A 19,358-nucleotide genomic window follows, 5' to 3' on the forward strand; every position below is an offset into this window, starting at 1 on the left:
CTGTTGTACTGTCGTCTCCCACCTGGGTTGGCAATGCGAGTTGTCGCTGCGGCGTGGCTTTCATCTCAGACGCCGTTATGCAAGCGTCGTGGTGCGGTTCTCTTGACTTAAGGCGTCGTATACTTAAGCAGGCGTCGTGGCTTCTTCTCTTGGCTTCATGGCAGCAGTAATCGGAAACCCGAAGGTCCCGTCCCTCTCGTAATTTCAGCCGCCCATATTTATTCAATGTCCCTCCTTGCAAAAAAAGGGAAAAAACACACATGGAGCACGTGAAACACGTAATTAACACGGCCTCAAATCCTGGCACTGTCACTGTGATCACACACTCACGACAATTAACACGACGCGGTCGAAAGGTTAAAACAAAGCAAAGTTCCGTAAATCGCGCAAAGTGACGCGGAGATGGTGTTCGGTCTGAATATGGCGCTAAACTGTGTCGGTCCTCTGGAGTCCAGGGGTATTTAAGGAGAACTTGAAACTTCAAAAATCAACCGCCTCGCAGTTCGTTAGCTTAGAAAAAATGCTGGACGGTGGTCCTTCTTCCAGGCTCGTTGTCCACTTGGGAGGTTTGGGGGTGAAAAAAAACAAACAGAGCAGTCCTCACACGTGTTGCGACAGAACTCCCCCTCGGTCGGCAGCTTGGACGTTGTTCCTATTGCTGGACAAGTAAAAGTCACCCTTAGTGTCAAAAATTCCACAAATCGGTATTGTTTTCCTACCCTCGCCGTCTAGAACCGAAAATCCAAGAAAAGCCAAAAAGCACAACTGGCTACAGAAAGTTGTTAAGAGTATTTACGAAATTCTAAAATACACTCACATAAACTACAAAAAAGACTGGTGACAAAAGTAATTGTCACAACACTGTCCATTTAAAAAATAAAAACAGAAAAGTATTATTCTGAGAATTAAAAACAGAAATAAAGTTAAGTCAATTACTAAAGTTTTAGTATCGGAGGTGACCATTGACTTCACTAAGAATTCAAAAGCTTTAAAAGATTTTTGTTGAACGAGTCGCATAAACATTAACAAAATATAATAACTACGCATTTCAGTATAAAAAGGAAAACAGTTCTGCCAGATATCCAGTAATTTGGTGAACCGAGTAGATGAGTATATTATTATTCAATGGTCCCGGGTTCGAATCCCAGCCTGGGCATGAGTTGAGTGTACATCAATCTAATCATATCATCACTCCTCATCTTCGCGATTAGCCACAAATGGTAGAAAAGCGAAGTAAAAATAAACCAAATCAATCAATCTATTATTGTTATTAATTAGAACTAAAATATTATTGTATTAGTTTATAATAATAATAATTGTTATTTGATTAGTGGGCATTTCCGTAGGATTAGTGATAAGGCTGTCGCATTGCAATCAAGTTGTCAAGTATCCCCGGTGTTCGGATCCCACTTTAAACTGTTGGCCCAGTCACGATTAGGATATCTGAGCATAAGGTGGACTACGACGCCTATACATTGTTACCCTGCCCCCGTGTCAGGGCAACAGTGTTTTTTTTTCTTATTGAAATATTTATTAATATGTTAATTAATTGGGTAATCAAGTGTATAAACATATATATGTGTGATTAGTGTAAATCAATTTATTATACATTTTTAGGTTCGTATTATTCCATGTATAAATACCATGTAGCTCTCTGTTCTCTCTTCGTGTTTCGAACGTTCAAAATAAAGGCGGGCAGTTTAGCTCTTAAAGATTAAAAATTTTGAAAGAAGGGCCGTTGGCAACAGACGCCAACAAAACGTATATAAACTCCCAGATGAGAGTGGGAGAGGTCGGCTGTTGGAACTGAGACTTGGAAGGGAGAGGCTGTTTTTGCTTTAAGGTTACACTAAGAAGCCAGATTGAATCCACAGCCGAATGATCCATCCAGAGCTCCAATGCCAATGGTGCCTTAGGGCTCCCTGTGTGCCACCCAGGTTAGAAGGAAGTTACCAGAAGCCAAGAAGCCACCAGAAGCCAGGATGACTACAAGACTGGAACTTCCCATACTTCGGGAAAGTCCTTCCTTGGGTAATTCCCTTGTTTTCGGGAAGCTTTAGGTCCAAGGACCTGTAATGCATATATATTATCTATTTATCTGTACACTGTTATTTTCTTGTATATATTTATATCTTGTATTTTACATAATCTATCATATTATTATATTATAATATTTTCTCTATTAAAGTGTATCTAATATATATTAGATTACACAGTCAAATAAATTTAGAAGACTTAACACTTAGTCTAAGGACTAATTTAGTAAATACTTATTACATTTTGAACATCTTAACTTACTGCTTATTTTCTTTTCATTCATATATTCTCTTTCTGAGTCATAACTAATTAGTACATACACCTTGGTTTATAACATAGGTATCAAGGTATAGAACCCACTCTCCTTTCCCTGTCCTCACCTATTTACCAAGCTGTAAATCTCTTTACCTGCATAATGAATAACCTCTTTCTGATTTCCATAATCCATAATTGGGACGAAACCGCTCTCAGAAAAAAAAAAAACTAAGCTCGATATGCAAACAACGAAGAAAAAAACAGAGAGAAGGTGAGGTTGTGAGAGAGGCGAGAGGAGGTTGGAGGACCTCGTCCCTCAACGTCCCAAATCCTGTTTTTGCTTCGGTCAGCTAGGACCGGAGGACAGGTCTCCCAAAACGGATGCTGTAAGAGATTGGATTGCCGGGCAAGCTAGTGCCTTGGTATCCAGTTTACAGGTAAAAAGGTAGTTTGTACTGGATGTTATTTTGAAGTAATTACGGTGCGCCGGGCAGCCTAGTGCCTTGTCACCGTAGAGGTTGAGAAATGTACACGTCGGGCGACCTCGCGCCTGTTAACACGTTTCTTGGAGTAACGCGAGTCTACCTTGTGATAAGCGTACTTCAGATGTAATTCATGAAATGTAAAGCATCCAGTTATACACAATAGAGATTTCCAACATCAAAATTAGAGTTTTGGCCCGATAATTAGAGAAATGAACGTTCGGATACGACTTGTATGTACTTCAAATTTTACGTTAATTAAACTATAGAAAATATCCAAAATTTCAGTTTTTAATTTCACAGATGCTGGACAAGGTAATTTAACCCCTATAGCAATAAGGTTTCGCAAAGGTTATCCGCTGTCTCTTGTAGTTAATTATATAATTATGTTGACTTGTAGCAACCCACGTGCATTGTCGTACAAAGAAAGATACCCCTAATAGACAAATCTGAGCCGAGTACGAAGTGCACCGAACCTCGAGTGCGGAGGTAAAGTGTCGGGGGGGGGGGGGGCAGACTAGTAACAACATGCCCTTCGTAACTTAAGTGCTGCAACAGCCTCTTCTGAAAGCAACCTTTCTGTAACATCTGCCAGTCAAAAGCCAGAACACGGGAGCTTTTGCAGACACTAGACAAAACCGCCCAATAAAGGCCTCCAACACGATTACATCCACTCACCACAGCAAAAAAAAAACTATACCTAAAAAATGTATGAGCTGATAAAACAGCTCCAAGAGGCAGCAGAAAAACCTCTTCCAAGTATGGCATAAGGTAAGAAATTTCCCCTTCCAATCGAATTGTTTGAACCAGTATAGGTTCCAAAAGAAGGAAGTTCAACAATATTGAAGGAACCAGAACTTGGTACCGATTCTGTTCAAAGGGTGCCAAGAATTAACCGTCTGCTTATCGATGTTTATTCACTTATTAGTTGTCAGAAATTGCAGTAGATATGCAATGGGTCTCTACCCGGTATTGAACCCGGGAGCCTTTGATTACAAATCGACGACGTTACCACTACGCCATCGTGGAGCACGGGTATAACAAAGACCCTACACAGTTCAACTGATTTAGCAACATACTTCCTCGTAAAATGACAACCGCGGTAGCTCAGTTGTTGTCGACCTCCGCGACGGAGCGGTTAGCACAGCGCGCTGCAATGCTAGGGGTCCCGGGTTCGAATTCCGGTACGGACATGGATTTTGCGTTTGTCAAAAATGAGAATACTGAGAATATAGAGAAATGTGGAAATTTGAGAAAAACCTGAAAACCGGAGGATAGTACCGATTAGGGGTATTCCTTTTTTTTTAAAAAAAAAAAAAAGTTGTTAGGGCGTCTGACTACCATGCGAGAGACCAGGGACACCCGGTATTTTTTTCCACGTGTTCAACCTGTTACAGCGCCCACCCAGCGTCGTATGAAGCTTGGCGCCCACTAAGACGTCGGAAGCGCTGCAACAGAACGGAACACTTTCGCTTACCTGTAAGGTAACCTGCAGAGTTGGCGTTACACTATTTGATTTCAATAGAAGCAGACAACAGAAGTTTTGTTTCCGATATTTCCGTGTTTCGTCGCGTCTCAGTGGGCGCCAAGCTTAAAGTGGGTACCTGGAGGAAACTGGGGGATAAAGACGGGCTTGGTGCTGATCACATAAACCTCACCTTGGGCCAGGATCAAGAAAGTGTGGGGCCTTAATTCCACAACCCCTATACGCGTTCATAGCGTGGCGAATCTCTACTATTAATATCAAATTCGTCATTTTATGACGTATAGTATCGCTTATCCTGATGACTACCAAGGTATCTCCGCAACCCCTCCTTTCAGGAAGGGCAGAAGAATAAGACGCGAAATATAGAAACCACAAATTCTCCTCCAGGAGGGAGAATGCTAGTCCTTATGAGCAACGAAGGGCAAAAGATCAATCCAGCTAATGGTGGAAGCGGAGCAGAGGATATAAGTTATAATTACACGTCCCTTCGTCAGGAGGAGTGCTCGCTCATCCCTCACCCCTTCAGAGACTGATTCAGTTTTGCTGAAGGGGTCCTTGCTTCCCCGTCGATGCATCTGCAACGCTCAAGAAAGGTCCTCTCCAGGAAGAACGAAATCTCATTACTAGACGGATCTGATTAAAAGGGAGACGCGATGCCAGAGCCACCTCGGAGTCGACTGTTTCCAGCTGGAGATGAATCGTTCACGGTCTCATCTCGCTAAATGCTACGATGTTCGTTTTCCTTATTCTTGTCGGGCACCTATTAGTCTTGCAACGTCTACACTCACATAGAGGAATATGGACTAGCTATCTTGATATCACCCCACCCCCTTCTTCCTTCCACACAAACAGACAGTAAGAAGAGGATCTACGGTACTTACCGACCGCAGTAGGCGAGACTAGTTCGAAAAGACGAATCTACTCCCAAAAGAAGAACTGGTAGAATCAACGCTGTAGGTTTAAGATCAGTATTTTGTTCGCTTGGTAGCCAAAAGTGGTAGAAATGCGAAGTAAAATAAACCAAATCAATTAATCAATCTAGCTCACCGTGAAATATAGGCTATGTGAAATTTCCTGGGAAATAAAAGACAGAAAAAGAGAAGGCTACATGAGATAGAGAAACAGTTCAAGAAAGAAGACAAGACAGAGGAAGAAAGGGGCAAGTAACACAAAGACAGAGAGACAGAACAGGGAAAAAGAAAAATAGAGAATGGAAAAGATAAACAACGGAAAAGAGAAAGTACTCAAAGATATCGAAAATCAGTAGGAGGAAAAGAAAGAAAAGGCAGAAAAGAGAAGAGATTAACGGTGGAAGAAAAAGTAAACAGAAGAGAAATAAAAAAGTACCACACAGTGAGGCACACAGTAGAAGGGATAGAAAGAAAAGATTGAAAAAAGAGATAAGTGGAGAGAGAGAACATAAATAAAGAAAGATAATAGAGAAAGAAATAGAGAAAGTATCACAAAGATATTGAAATAGTAATACGAAAAGAAAGAAACGATAGAGAGAGAGAGAGAGGAGAGAGAGAGAGAAGATAGATTAAGAAAGAAAAACGTCCACAAAGAAAAACGGTAAAAGAAAGGATAGAAAGAAAGAGAGAAGAAGATAAACATAGGAAGAGAGAAAGTAACTCAAATAGGCTATAGAGAAACAGTAAAGAGGAAAGAAAAGAGAAAAACAACGAGAGAGAAGATCAATACGAAGAAACAAAGTAACACGAAGAGAAAGAAGGAAAATAGAGACAGAGAGAGAGAGAGGGGGGGAGAAAATAAACAGGGAAAGTAACACAAAGGAAACAGAAAAGAGAGAAAGAAAAGAAAGAGAAAACAGGGATGAATATAAACAAAAATAAGGAAGGAAAAGGAGAGAAAGAAAAAATAAAAGAAAAACTCTAAGCGGCCATGAATACCAAAGCAGGCCCCACCTGGCAATGACTCGAACGACGTCATCTGGAGTAACCACTGGACTCTGGACAAACGTCTCGCATGGAAGTACTTCCAGCGATCATTACGAACCTCCCACATTCAATGACACGGGCTATCGCGAGCCTTGATTTTCCACTCGAAGTAAACAAGGGTCAAGTGACACTGGATTGCAGCCAGAGCATCTGACCTTGAACCTAATTGATAAGAAAGAGCTCAAGAAACGTTTACTTGCACCACTGCTTGCTTCGTCGTCAATGGAGTCTTTCTATGCGATATCAAAAAAGAAATTAGCACATTCCTCACAAGAAATGTGGCATCTATGCAAAGAAATAGCTCCCATAGCGATTTGATTTGATGTGATTTGCTTTTATTTTACTTTGCTTTTTGTGCCACTTTTGGCTAATTTGCGAAGATGGGAATGAGGGATGATGATGAAATTGATGAATGGACACTCAGAAACATCCAGGCCAGGATTCGAACCCGGGTCACCTAGCGTCGCTGCGCGATGTACTAACCACTCCGCCACAGGGGCCGGCCCATAGCGATAAACAAACAAACACTTTTGAGCTCTCGAAACCAAAGAAAGAAAGAACTTGTCAAAAATCAGTAACGTCCACAGATGGGGACTTGCATTACTTTCTCGGTACTTGCGTTAGTAACACGTTACGGAGTACATGAGCACTTGTAACGGTACTTCATTACTTTGAGTTACTTTACCTCAGGGCTCGAAATGGAAATTTTCACGAAAATGAACACTTTACCTTCGTTAACATGTTGTATATATTTCTGACTGATTGCTACAGGGACGAAGTTAACGACTAGTGAAATGACTTGCTGTATTACAATTAACAATAGTTAATATTAACCTATTTACAAAACCATCAAATAATATAAAATATATTTAACGCGAGTCTTATGAAATGTTCTCTTTTGAAAATTTAAGCAGAGTTCGAAAATCATGAATGATAGTCAGTTCGCCCAACCATGATTTATTTTAAATTTAATGTGTATATATCTTCAATATTCTGCCCTAATAACACTTACTAAAATACTCAATTTGTGCAACTGAAAAATACTTCCTTCCATGTTATTTTGGATATGATGAAGAATTGGATTTATTCTTCAGAACGTCAACAATATATCTGCTCAGCTCAAGAGCAATGAGAGATCATAAAAAAATAACCCGAATTTGTCCAGCAGGAAATATGTCAGAACAATCGAATCCACACGACACGACAAATAATATTAATTAACAAATAGAAAGTAATAAGAGAATCACAAGACAAGAAAAATAAGAGCACACAGAGGCCATCTTACTCTGTTAAAAGTCCCCTCGCAGCAAATAGTATGAATGCTATAATGTACACCAAAAGAGTGTTAACATTGTAGATCACACTGAAAATTAAATGCAGTGAAATAGCTATCTATAAAATTAAATGAACAGGAACGGTCTGTTGCCATTTCTCACGAGATGAAACGGGAATGTTCAAGATATTCACGAATCGGAACTCAGTTCCGGTCCGCTCCGGTTCATTTCGAGCCCTGCTTTGCCTACGTAACAGTGAGAATTCAGAACTGAACACAACATGCAATAATAAAATCTCAAGAGTGCACAATGGTACAAAGAACTAATAAGGTCACAACAGGGCAACACAGATGAAAAAAAAAACACCTGGCTGCTGTTCAGGGCGCCACAGCGGTTGACCTGCGTACTGCGAGAAAGTAAAGTTCCCTGCCCTTACTTATTGATCGACCCTCGTGTATATGCACATAAGATAAACTGAGATTCAAGGTTTGTTATGCTTTTGTCGTGAGGTGATGACCGAGCGGCCTTATCCGAAATATTAATTCGGCGAAACAATCATGCCAGAAGCAACGGCGCGTTATTATAAAGAAGCAATTAAAACAACTACCACTCACATCTCACTTTTGCGTCACTTTATGAGCGATTCAATGCTGCGCTCACAATTTTTTTCAATGGCTACTGCTTCGTCACTTCCTCCTAAGCATTCGTTTAGTAACTTTAATTTGCTCACTTTTTTGTCATATTACAAGCCATGGTAAATGCATGTTGAAATATGTGCATTTTTCACAATAGGTGGCGTGTATGGTATTCAAGTTCATATGCTGTTAGAAGTTAAGATTGCATGAAGTACACAGGCTATTGATTTCTTGAAAATTACATATGTACAAAGAAAAATACCATCCAACAACTTTTGTTCCGAAACGGTAGTAATACAATAACTAGATAGGAGATTCGCGGGGTCTCCATAAATATACGCTTTATTTTGTTCTAGTATTGTCGGTGCGTAGGTTAACGCTCTCGCCCTTGATGCTCGCGGTTCTGGATTCGTCTACAGTAGGAAGCTCTAAAAATGCGGTGTTGGCTCAGCATTGTTAGGACAATTGAAGAGCTACTTGGAAGCAATAATAGCAGACGCCAGTCTCAAAAGGCAGAAAATAGCGGCGAGACAGGATTCGATGCGCTGACCACGTACCAGCCACCGAAGCACCTCTTATCAGGCAAGCGTTAGCCCCCAACGGAGCTGTTGGTGCCACGAAGCTTGTTTTAGTTTGGTTTGGTCTGAACATGGCTAGGGCTTATACTCCTCAGTATGTTTGGTTCAATGTTGTTAAGCCACCTCAGTGGCCGAGCGCGTTCAAAAATCAACTCGCGATCCCGAATTTGAGACACCTACTGGGCATTACTATGTCTCTCTAGCAATTCATCTAATCACCTTTTATCCATATCGTTCTGATCAGCTAACATTGGCTGAAAAGAGACGTAAAATGAGGAAAAAAAATCAGCTATCCTCAAAAGAAATACGTGTTGTAAAGAAGTATAGGACAGCTGTTTTTTTATATACATTTTAGTGATCTCAACTAGACTTAAGTTAGATAATGAATAATACATGCCTTTACCTGTTCATGTAGTAATAACAATATGTTAACATGTAATAATAATAATAATTATTAACTGACCTAATTTCATATTACGTATTAACACACGCATTAATCTCTTAATTATAAACTTCATGTTCTTGTTATTATTATTGTTGTTAATATTATTATTACATGTGAAATATAGTTCTAATACGTGATTGAGTGGCTAACATAGCAACAGTTCGTTAAAAAAAAAAGTCTAAACATCAGAACAGACCGTGAATGATCGAGATAGAAATTTGTATGAGGACATGTATGATTTAATGCGAACTTTTTATTTACATAAAGTAACCCTATAGCGCTACAGCCCAATATTGGGCCCTGGCTTACCTACCGACTGCTGGCCTCCTTCCCACGCGGGCCACCAGGCGGGCGTGGAGATCTGCAGCCAGACTAGGGGGACGGGTGGTCGGCCCGACCAACCCTCAGCCGTTGTAGGACTTCGCGACCGGATTACGCTCACTCACTCGGGTTGCCACCAGCCCTATACACAGGCCGAAAATTCCCGGAGACTGAACCCGGGATCGAATCCATTTCGTCCCGCAGCCGCCGTCCAAAGCAAGGTGCCTTTGACCGCACGGCCACGGAGGAGGACTTTTATTGAAATATTTTGCTAAACTTTATTATTATTGCTATATACACCTATCTATCCTCAAAGGCCTCCCCGATGGCGCAGTGGTAGCGTCGTCGCCTTGTAACCAAGGGGTCCCGGGTTCCATACCCGGTGGGGCACATAGTGGTTCGGATTCCACTTTAAACTGTAGGTCCAGTCCCGATTAGCCTTACTGTGCATAAAGTGGACTTTTAAAACCCCTAATCAATCAACCAACCAACCTATCTATCCTCAAAAATAGTGTGGATTTACTTCTAAATACAATATATATTCCCTCTTCTTTATGCTTGCACTTGAATCCATCAATGGACGGTATCCCCCTTCAAAGCAACAAGTTTAACTCGGAAACTGACGAAAAGTGAGTTCGTGGCCCCGGACAGAGACTTCCCGCCTATTGTAGGCTCAAGGAACAACCCAGAGACAACGTGTGGAGTAAAAATGGCCCTTCGCAGATGAGACAATCGAGATGCCTCAAGTGTTTCAAACTTTGACTCTGCTTGCAGCCGACTGGGGCTATACTGGTTTCGTACTAGCGTCAGGAGATCATATATTTTTAAGAGCGCACAACGATTAGAGATGGTTCCTGCATGCTTCACAACATGTGATAGCCCTTTGATGTCTGGAGCCACTTGAATCTAAAAGAGCACCCCCCCATTCCTTTTATTATTATTATTATTGCTTCTTGAATCAAAGGCTCTGGGTTCTGACCTTGGATAAGCCACAGAGTTTGGGTTTTTGACCCACTTCGTCACAGCCACCTTTTCCTCTTGTGAATTGGCAAACGATGCAGAAGGGCCTCCCGATGGCGCAGTGGTTGCACCGTCGCCTTGTAATCAAGGGGTCCCGGGTTAGATACCCGGTGCAGGCACATAGTGGTTAAACTGTAGGTTCAGCCCCAATTAGCCTTAGTGCTCACTTAGTGCTCAAAGTGGACTTAAAACACCAACTCAATCAATCAAATGATGCAGAAGGTGTAATATGAATATAGCTGTGTTGCCCGATACAGATATTTTCCAGGGGGTGAAAGAAAGGCATTCCATCCCCTACGCACTACAAGCAAGTGCTACCGCAACGGGATCTGTTGCCTTTGAAACACTGTAGACGTCGACTTTACCTGGTTCCTCCCAGCGTAGAGATGTTATTATTTTTAAATTAGGCACACACAGGAGATGTACTACGTAGAATTTTCAGCGAAAATGAATTTCAGGTAAAACAGCGGCAGCGAAAAATCAGGCCGGCTCTGTAGTTCAGTGGTAGAGCAATGGCACGGATTGCCAGAGACCCGGGTTCGAGTCCTGGTCGAGCCAGCATTTTTCGCTGAAAATTCTACGTAGTACATCTCCTGTGTGTGCCTAATTTAAAAAGAAAGGTTGCATATTTCAGTGAAATGTCTTTCCAAATCAGGATGTCCTACTAATTGCCTCGGGGGAGGATGAACTGGCGTTTAAAATACAGTAGCTGACATTACGCATACCTGCATAACCGCTAACCTAACATACAAGAAAAAAGATCTGCAATATACTCAAAATATATTAGAAGAAATAATAAACTACTCGTAGAGCACAGTATTTTTTTCTGCAATACACATATGTATGTATTATTTCAGGGTGACGTGCAGTAACGATAAGAACCTCTCAAAAACCGGTCCTTACCTCTCCCCCTTCCCTACCGAGTCAGTAGTTCCTGAGCTGGGAACATTCCACTTCAAACATTCCACGTGAAAATAAAAGTTCCTGAATTGGGACGTCCCGAGTTGGAACATCACCGAGCTTTACACACTATAAAATATTTGTTAACTATCATTTATAACCTTCGTTGTAAAAGTTGTCAGACAAAATTGGTAATCGGAATCATGGGCGTCAGGAGGCCGGGGGGGGGGGGGGGTCGAACGGGTCGATGGACCCCCCTGGAAATTGACATTGTTCATTTAAAGATACAAGAAAGTCGAAAGTTTGTTACTCCTATTGTTAACAACAGAAATAAAGTTGATTTAGTTGGTACTCGAACAGAATAATCAAAGTAAAAATGAATTGGATCGAAAACATTGAGTGAAAAATACAGCAACAAGGTTATATTCTACCCTTTCATCCAAAGAACAAATAATTCCAGTTTTCAAAATTCTAATAATTACAGTTGTAGGTGAGAGACCACACAACACACTTTATAAGAAAAAAAAAATCGCCCTAACATGTAAAGCGTTTTCTTGAACGAGACGTGCAAAAGTTAATATCAAAATGCATTTCAGATACTAACTGCATAAAATGCAAAAGAAATAATGGAAAAATAAAATTTATTTTTGTTTATAATATTTATTTTTATTATATAACAACATTTATAACCATGGTAATAATACTTCATATTTTTCTACTATTCAACTTTTATCATTTGCCCGAACCCCCTGAAAAAATTTCTGGCGACGCTCATGATCGGAATCATTTTAAGGTGGGTCTGCATTTTGATTTTCTCCGAGTTCTGTATTGCCTTCATTTGAAAATATGATCTCAAAATTTTGGGTGGGACTGTAGTCCCATCAGATTTAACCCCCGCTGTGTACGCCAGTGATAACTACGCGCAAAATTCCTGAACAGCTGTCATTCGAACAAGTAATAGATTTTTCGCAAGTTTACATAGACGGAGTTATCATAGCGGAGAGAGAATAAGGACGGCACAAATCCCAACAGGTCAATTCAAGGTCATAAATAGATAAGATGAAGGTCTTGAGGGCAAGATACTGCATTTTGCACATGTGCACGTGAGCGTGGTTGATAACTATAGCCCTTTAAAGCCACGACGATCCCTTCTGTGCAGTGTTGCCAATTCAGCAGTTCCGCTCCTTGTCAAACGAAGCCTTGCAGATACACAAACCTGTTGCAAGGACAGTTTGGTGGATTCAAGTTGCTTTAGGGAATCACAGGTGGATCTTCTTTCGTTTCTGTGGCCTTTGTGGTCACGGATGAAAGTGGAAAGAACCAAAGAGGAAGCTTTTCGGATTGAGAGTTGATGGCTTGTAAGAAACTGACTTTTCCAACTACAGAAGGTTTCTTGACACCGCACTTGAGTGGCTACGACTACTCCGCTGTCACAAAGAAGGGTCTGGGTTCGAGTACAGTACCGCCAATATTCTAGAAGTATCGTTACGATTACCGGAAGGAGGGGAAGGAAAATTATGTTAAATGATAACAATCCATGCCAATATTCATCTTTGCAACTACAACCCGAAATTGTGTATTTCTTTGATTTTGTTTTTAAGCCCACTTTTTGCACGGAAAGGATAATTGGGACGGACCTGCAGTTTAAAGTGGGATCGAACTCTGAACCCCTGATTACAAGGCGACGACGTTACCACTTCACCATCGGGGAGGCCCTGTAACTCAAGTAAAAATCAATTTGATACAAACATATTTGAAAAATTGTAGCATTTATTTTAAAAATGCTGATAACCTGTACGTTATGTTCTATATTTATTTCTATACCCGTTATATTACATCGCTTCTATATTACTTGTGTTAATCACGACGATGAGGATGAGTGATGAAATTAATGAAGGAACACTCACAAAGAACACCCATACGCAGGCAAGAATCGAACCGGGGATCCCTGGCGTTGAAGCGCGCTGTGCTAATGACTCCATCACGGAGGTTGGCTGAAATGGATGATGAGACTAACAGATATACCCGTGCCTTACCCAGGATTCGAATCTGGGGCCTCTGAGTTCATACGCGCTACAGACCAAGAAGGTCACTCGCCTTTATCATAGCTTTCCTCTAAAAAAAATGGAATGGAAAAAAAAGACAAGTAAAATACAGAACTGACTCTGTAATAAAGGAGAAGCATAAACTGTTACAAATTTCAACGGATCAACTGCCAGTGTTTTCATTATCTTCATTAATCGAGATTAAACTGTTTCTTACTTTTCATTCACTCGAGCAGCCATACTAACTAGAAATAAACGTGAGGAACTTTAAAACTTCCCACACGAGTAACATCAACCAGGAACTTCCCAAATATTAAAAGAGTTGGTGTAAAGAAAAGAACACTTCCTATATACAAGACCTGCGCAGTGCATTAACTATTTGTTAACAGCGCCACCAATGGTAGAAAGTATCTGAAACGGAGAGACTCAATTTAGCTGCACTAGGAATCTATAATAGCGGCTTAGAATCCACAGCAGTGAGTAAAGGCCGAATCACATGAAACTGGATTTCCAGTAGGAATGTTCTAGTTGGCGCTGGACTGGCTACCCATCTGCTAGTTTTCGCTTCACACGCTACTTCTTACCGTACTTGTCGATAGTCTTTTGTTCCCGTAAGACATTGCGCAGAGCAGACAATCTCTGTAAAGATGGACGAGCAATGTGAGGAATGTTGTAGAATTACTGCTTTGTGCTTTTATTAAAGAAAAGAAAAGTATGGACTAGACATTGGCTCGAAAGAAAATATGGTAATCATTGCGTACTGAAAGGGCTTTTTAATGAACTCTGGTATGCATATTCATACATAAGAACCGCAGGATTCATTCATAAAAAAAAATATTTTGTTCAACTAAATATGTCAAACATTTAATACACTTGTAATAATGATTTTCATTATCGGCTAATCATATTTGTCACGTACAAATCTCATCGCTTTGCATAAATAACAATATTGATGAACTGAACACGAATGTACATAATCTCGGTTACTTTATCTTTTATCGAGAAGCGAACAAAAACAGCCAACACTCGGAAACCACAGACTAAAAAACTTTCGTTTGGCAAACTCACGGATTATATTCATATGGCCAAAACTTCGCTCTGATTGGCTGTTCCACAGAATCCAGCAGAGAAACCCACTTGCAATTTGAACATGACCTAACCGTCAAAACCAGTCAAGAGATAATCTATAAGGAGCTATGGCTCGACAATCACATTGAGAATCTACAATATTTGACGAAGGATCTTCAATAGTGGCTGAGAATAAACTTGTATAATAATGTTACAAAAATGATGATAGCAGAGAATCTTCGGTACGGACAGAATCTACAATATTCCTGCAAGAGGCGGAAGTTCTGAGGCAATGAGAATCTTATTAACCTCAGCGAGCGACAATTAACACGGACACGATATTCAAATAAGCTTCGCCCTGAAGATTTCATGTGCGCGTTGCTAAAGTCAAGCGAGTCGCCTGTGAAATTAGATGCATTGGCCTGTTTGGCGAATACGCGAAGGATAATGCAAGTATCTTTTTATAGCATGAGGCTCCTCTCTCTCTCTCTCTCTCTGCGCCAGGCTAAGTGGATGGCACTGCAGTGATCACGGTGGGAGTCGGAACTGAGAAATGGGGCAAGCGATTGGACCAGTTTACTACAGGCAGTGGTGTATTTACGATTTCATTTCATGGGGTGGGAGGTCGAGCTTTATTTCTTTTACTATAGCGAGAAAATAATAAATTTTAGTCAACTAGTTGTGATCTCTCTCTCTCTCATTATATGTGTGTGTTCGCGGCAGGAACGTCGTTAAGGTGGGGCCCAAAGGCACTGGTTCTCCGAAGCTCCAGAGTTTCTAGGAAATGTTACCTTGAAATTTTAAATAAATCTGCAAATTATTTTTTTTAAAAAAATTGAATACAGATCCCAATCGGTTCCATCTTTCTAGTTATTGTACTTGTTGGGATATGCGCTAGCTTAAAAGATAAATGTGATAGTAATAATATAATATATATTCATTTAAAACTACTACTACACATTAATGAAAATTTATGACAGGGATTGTACGTGTGTGTGTGGTTAATACGTATATTATGTAATGAATGTTATCAACATGTAGAAAACAATAACAGTTGTCCTTAATTACAAGAAAATGGTACGAAATTTTGAATTTTCTTATTTTACGTAACGGTTTTAATCTCTTTTACTTAATCGTGGCAATGATGATTGTAAATTAAATGTCATCGATGAAGGGATACCAGGAACAAGACAGAACCTGCAGCCTCGTACAATACAATTGGAAGGTAAAGGCTTTATCACTCCAAGAGGAAAGAATAGTAGCTATATTACACTACATATGCTTTGTTTTCCTGCTTCTGTACTCAATGAGCAAGGCCGCGCATAACGGTAGCGAATGGGAGCAAGAGAATGGGCGGAGAGGAACAGTTGGTAGCTGCAGACGCTTTTCCCCCTCAAAGCAATCCAGTTTCCTCTCGACCAGTTCATTGGTCGAGCCCTCTCAAGTCACTACTTGCGCAGCGACTTGTTTTCGTTCGCTCGCTCCATGTGGATATTGCTTTTGTTATTTTACGTTATTTCGCCCGTTCTTAAATTTTAAGTGACTTTATCATCACTAAGAAAACGATACTAAGAATAATGTTTGTTAACATAGATTCTTAAAAAAAAATCACGAAAACCATGTCCCAAGAATTATGCAATGAAAGAAGTATTAACTCTCGTTTCACTAAATTGCAGACTATTTATAAACAAGTTGGGTCGGTAGGAAGAGATGACAATCACCTCCTTACTGTCTAAAATCAAAAGATTAAACTGAAGCTGACAATCTTCAATGATACTGGGCGGCAACTAAAAAAAATAACAAAATATGCAAGCTCATTCCACACTGCTTTTTTTACGTAAAATTAATGAAGGCAAAATCAGACAAAGTTTACTACTACTGAATATACTAGTAATAGAAGGTGGGTCCGTGCCCCCCCCCCTTTCCCATTAAGTGGTCGCCTTTCTATCTCGCCACCGAACTGGATTCGAATCTTCGTCTAGGTATTTTCATCTGATCATCCTTTTATCAATTGTCGCCATTAGCAAAAAGTTGAAGAGCGACGGTAACTAACAACTGTAGGATATATCAATACCTAATTTGTAATTTACAAGCTCGATATTTCAGGCACTGTTATCTACAGTCAATACACTGATTAACATTAATTAATAAACCATAAAATATATCAATAGGATTGTTTTCATAGCAGTTGTACAGTGGGATCCATGAGTATTACCGTGCAAATTGTCCATCACCATGTTCGTGCACTTTATTTGACCCAATAACAGCTTCAAGAATTAAAAGATAATTCAAAACAAGCTGTTGACAACTTCTGCAGCAGTACATAAAAAAAATTACACCGCTTAAAAGCACATAGGATGTAAGATAAAAATTAATGAAAATATTCATGAACAATTTGCACGGTAATACTCATGCACCCCACTGTACAATATATTATCTTCCTGCATGGTAAATATCACCATACTGCCTCAACCATTACTTTAAAAAAATTAAGTACTGGTCATTTGCAATGATTTGATGTGCTCAACTACTTGGTCAAAATTATATTTTCACGTTAATTTGTTATTTTTTTATAGGACAATGCGTCGACAATTTTTTGACCGTTTTCAGTGTGTATGCACATTATTTTCTACATATACGTATATATATATATATATCTTAACATCTCCCTGTCCCAATATTGCGCATTAGTTATATTAATAAGACAAAAATATAAACCTGACCTGATCCCTTTTAACTTTCACGTTCTCGCCGATAGCAAATTCAGCGCAAAACTCACGACTGGTGTTGCTCACATATAAATGATTAGGAAAGTATTGGGTTTATCGGACTGTGTTAAATGGGGAAAATTATTTATGATAATTCCTTTTACAGATTGTATTGCACATGTTACTTGTTTATTTTCCATGTGGTGTTACTGTGACAGGGCACTGAAGCGTTTTCATGCATACATCGCCGAATTACGTGATCAGATGGGGCTCATCGCAGAGCATTTGTCAAAAGCTACGAGGAAATGCAACTTACCCTCGATATTCTCAGCGGCTGGCCAACATCAGCACCTCCGTGCATTCGGAACCCCCACGGGGATCCCCCGTCCAGGGTCACCTCCCTTGTGCTCATGCCTCGACGTGTAGTCTCATCATTCACGCACGTTACATCATCACACGATCGTAAAGAAGCACCAGAAAACGTTAGGAAAACGCGTGCACTAACAAACCATCACGTTCAATCCGTCTGCCAACTATCGATACGCCGCGGAGTGGCGGAAAGTGGAACTATAGTTGGCTCTGCTTTCGGCTGTTCCTTGCGCGCTCCACGTCGATATGCGACTGACACGAGGCGAGGGTCTCGTGCTGTGGTGCTACCACGAGATCAATACGGAGAGCGAAATGTCGCGACGAGAAATTCCCCCTTTCCGCTGCATTTCTCGTGTGTAGAGCGCGCGAGGAACCTTGATTCGTGATTCAGTGAACGCATGAACCGTACATTTTCACGTTTCGCCATTTCAATCGTTTTGTCAGCTTTTGCTTATTGATTCCTTCTCACGCAACAGTAAGTTCTTTTTGGGCGATGAACACTTAGTTAATGGTTGATTCATTGATCGAATTAGGTTATTTTACGTCGCTTTTCTGCCACTTTTGGCTAATCGTGGTGATGAGAATGAGTGACGATATGATGCAATTGACGAAGGCACCATCAACCTCAAATGGGGAAAACGGGCGCCATCCCCAATAAAAAATGAAAGTCAACCAAAAAGTACATATTTCACACGTAATTTCATTTCAATCACAGTAACATATGTTATATTAATTATTGCAAGGACGGTGCAGCAACATGATAACCTCAAACTGAAGCAATGTTGTTGTTTTTTAGGAGAAAACACTATTATGGGAGAAAATGTGCCTCGTCTGCCCCTGGAAAAAAAAAAAACTTTGCTTGCCCCTCCCTGGAAAAAATCCTGAGGACGTTCACAATGTCCAGGCCGGGATTCGAATCCGGTACCTTCCGCATTGTAGCGCGTGTGCTAACTACTCCGTCACGAAGGTCGGCTTAATAATTTTATTCCACATTTTACCTTAGAAAGGGGGTTAAAATGTGTCTGAATTTGAAATATGTGGTTATTTTTTTAAACTTAAGGCAAGCAACCTAACCACGCTAACTGAGAGTTACTAGTGTTATACGGGCCTGCATTCTGACCTGGGCGCCGCAGAAAAATCTTGAAACGCTAACGGCGCCGTGAAACGAAAAAGTGTGGGAAACCCTGGCATAACATCAAGTAACTACCGTGCTCCACTCTTTCATGTCTAAAATTAAGCCATCATCCTGAACGCTGTAGCCTTGTAATGAGAGGGTCGGGATTCGATCTTCGGTGGAGGCACACTGCACAGTGATTCGAATCCCACTTTAAATTGTAGGCACCTGCGGCTCCGGGGGGGTACTATGGTACGGCAGTACCCCCGGTTGTTTCACGGACGCCTGGGCGACATGAAGCCAGAACATAGCCGGATTTTATTTGCTGAATGCATCCTTTGGAGTAAACTTGTTCTTGTTCTTGCGCATATTTGTTGCTATGCAACTTCCACGTTGCAAAGTTCCGACTGAAACACTTTGGAGATATGTAAAAGGAAGAAATGCCAAAACATTGTTCCTTTTGTTTGCTGCTTCAATCAACTGTCAACAATCGCGCGGAACTTGTCCTCTAACGTCAACAATCCCTTATAAGATCCATTCTCACTTGTACGAATTGTAGGTGTTTCTTTTTTCGTTCACTGCTTCAGAACGCGGCAGGCGGCTGTTAAAAATAGTTCGTAGTATTGCTTGCCTTCGGATACTCAGTTGTGGTCTGGTAGTGAA

The 19,358-nt window shown here is 40.6% G+C and overlaps 1 protein-coding gene across 1 annotated transcript in view; it reads right to left on the reverse strand.

Annotated features, from left to right (window-relative positions):
- The window catches only part of LOC145994848 (uncharacterized), a 448,153-nt gene extending 430,332 nt beyond the window's left edge, over positions 1-17,821 (reverse strand). Inside the window, exon 1 of the mRNA XM_083131227.1 lies at positions 17,529-17,821. Within this exon, the coding sequence (XP_082987353.1) occupies positions 17,529-17,624 (96 nt within the window). The 5' untranslated portion in view covers positions 17,625-17,821. The remainder of the gene's footprint in view (positions 1-17,528) is intronic.
- Between the last annotated feature and the right edge of the window lie 1,537 nt (positions 17,822-19,358).

This window comes from Lepisma saccharinum, chromosome 11 (genome assembly GCF_977018435.1).
Source record: "Lepisma saccharinum chromosome 11, izLepSacc3.1, whole genome shotgun sequence".
Lineage (NCBI taxonomy): Eukaryota > Metazoa > Arthropoda > Insecta > Zygentoma > Lepismatidae > Lepisma > Lepisma saccharinum.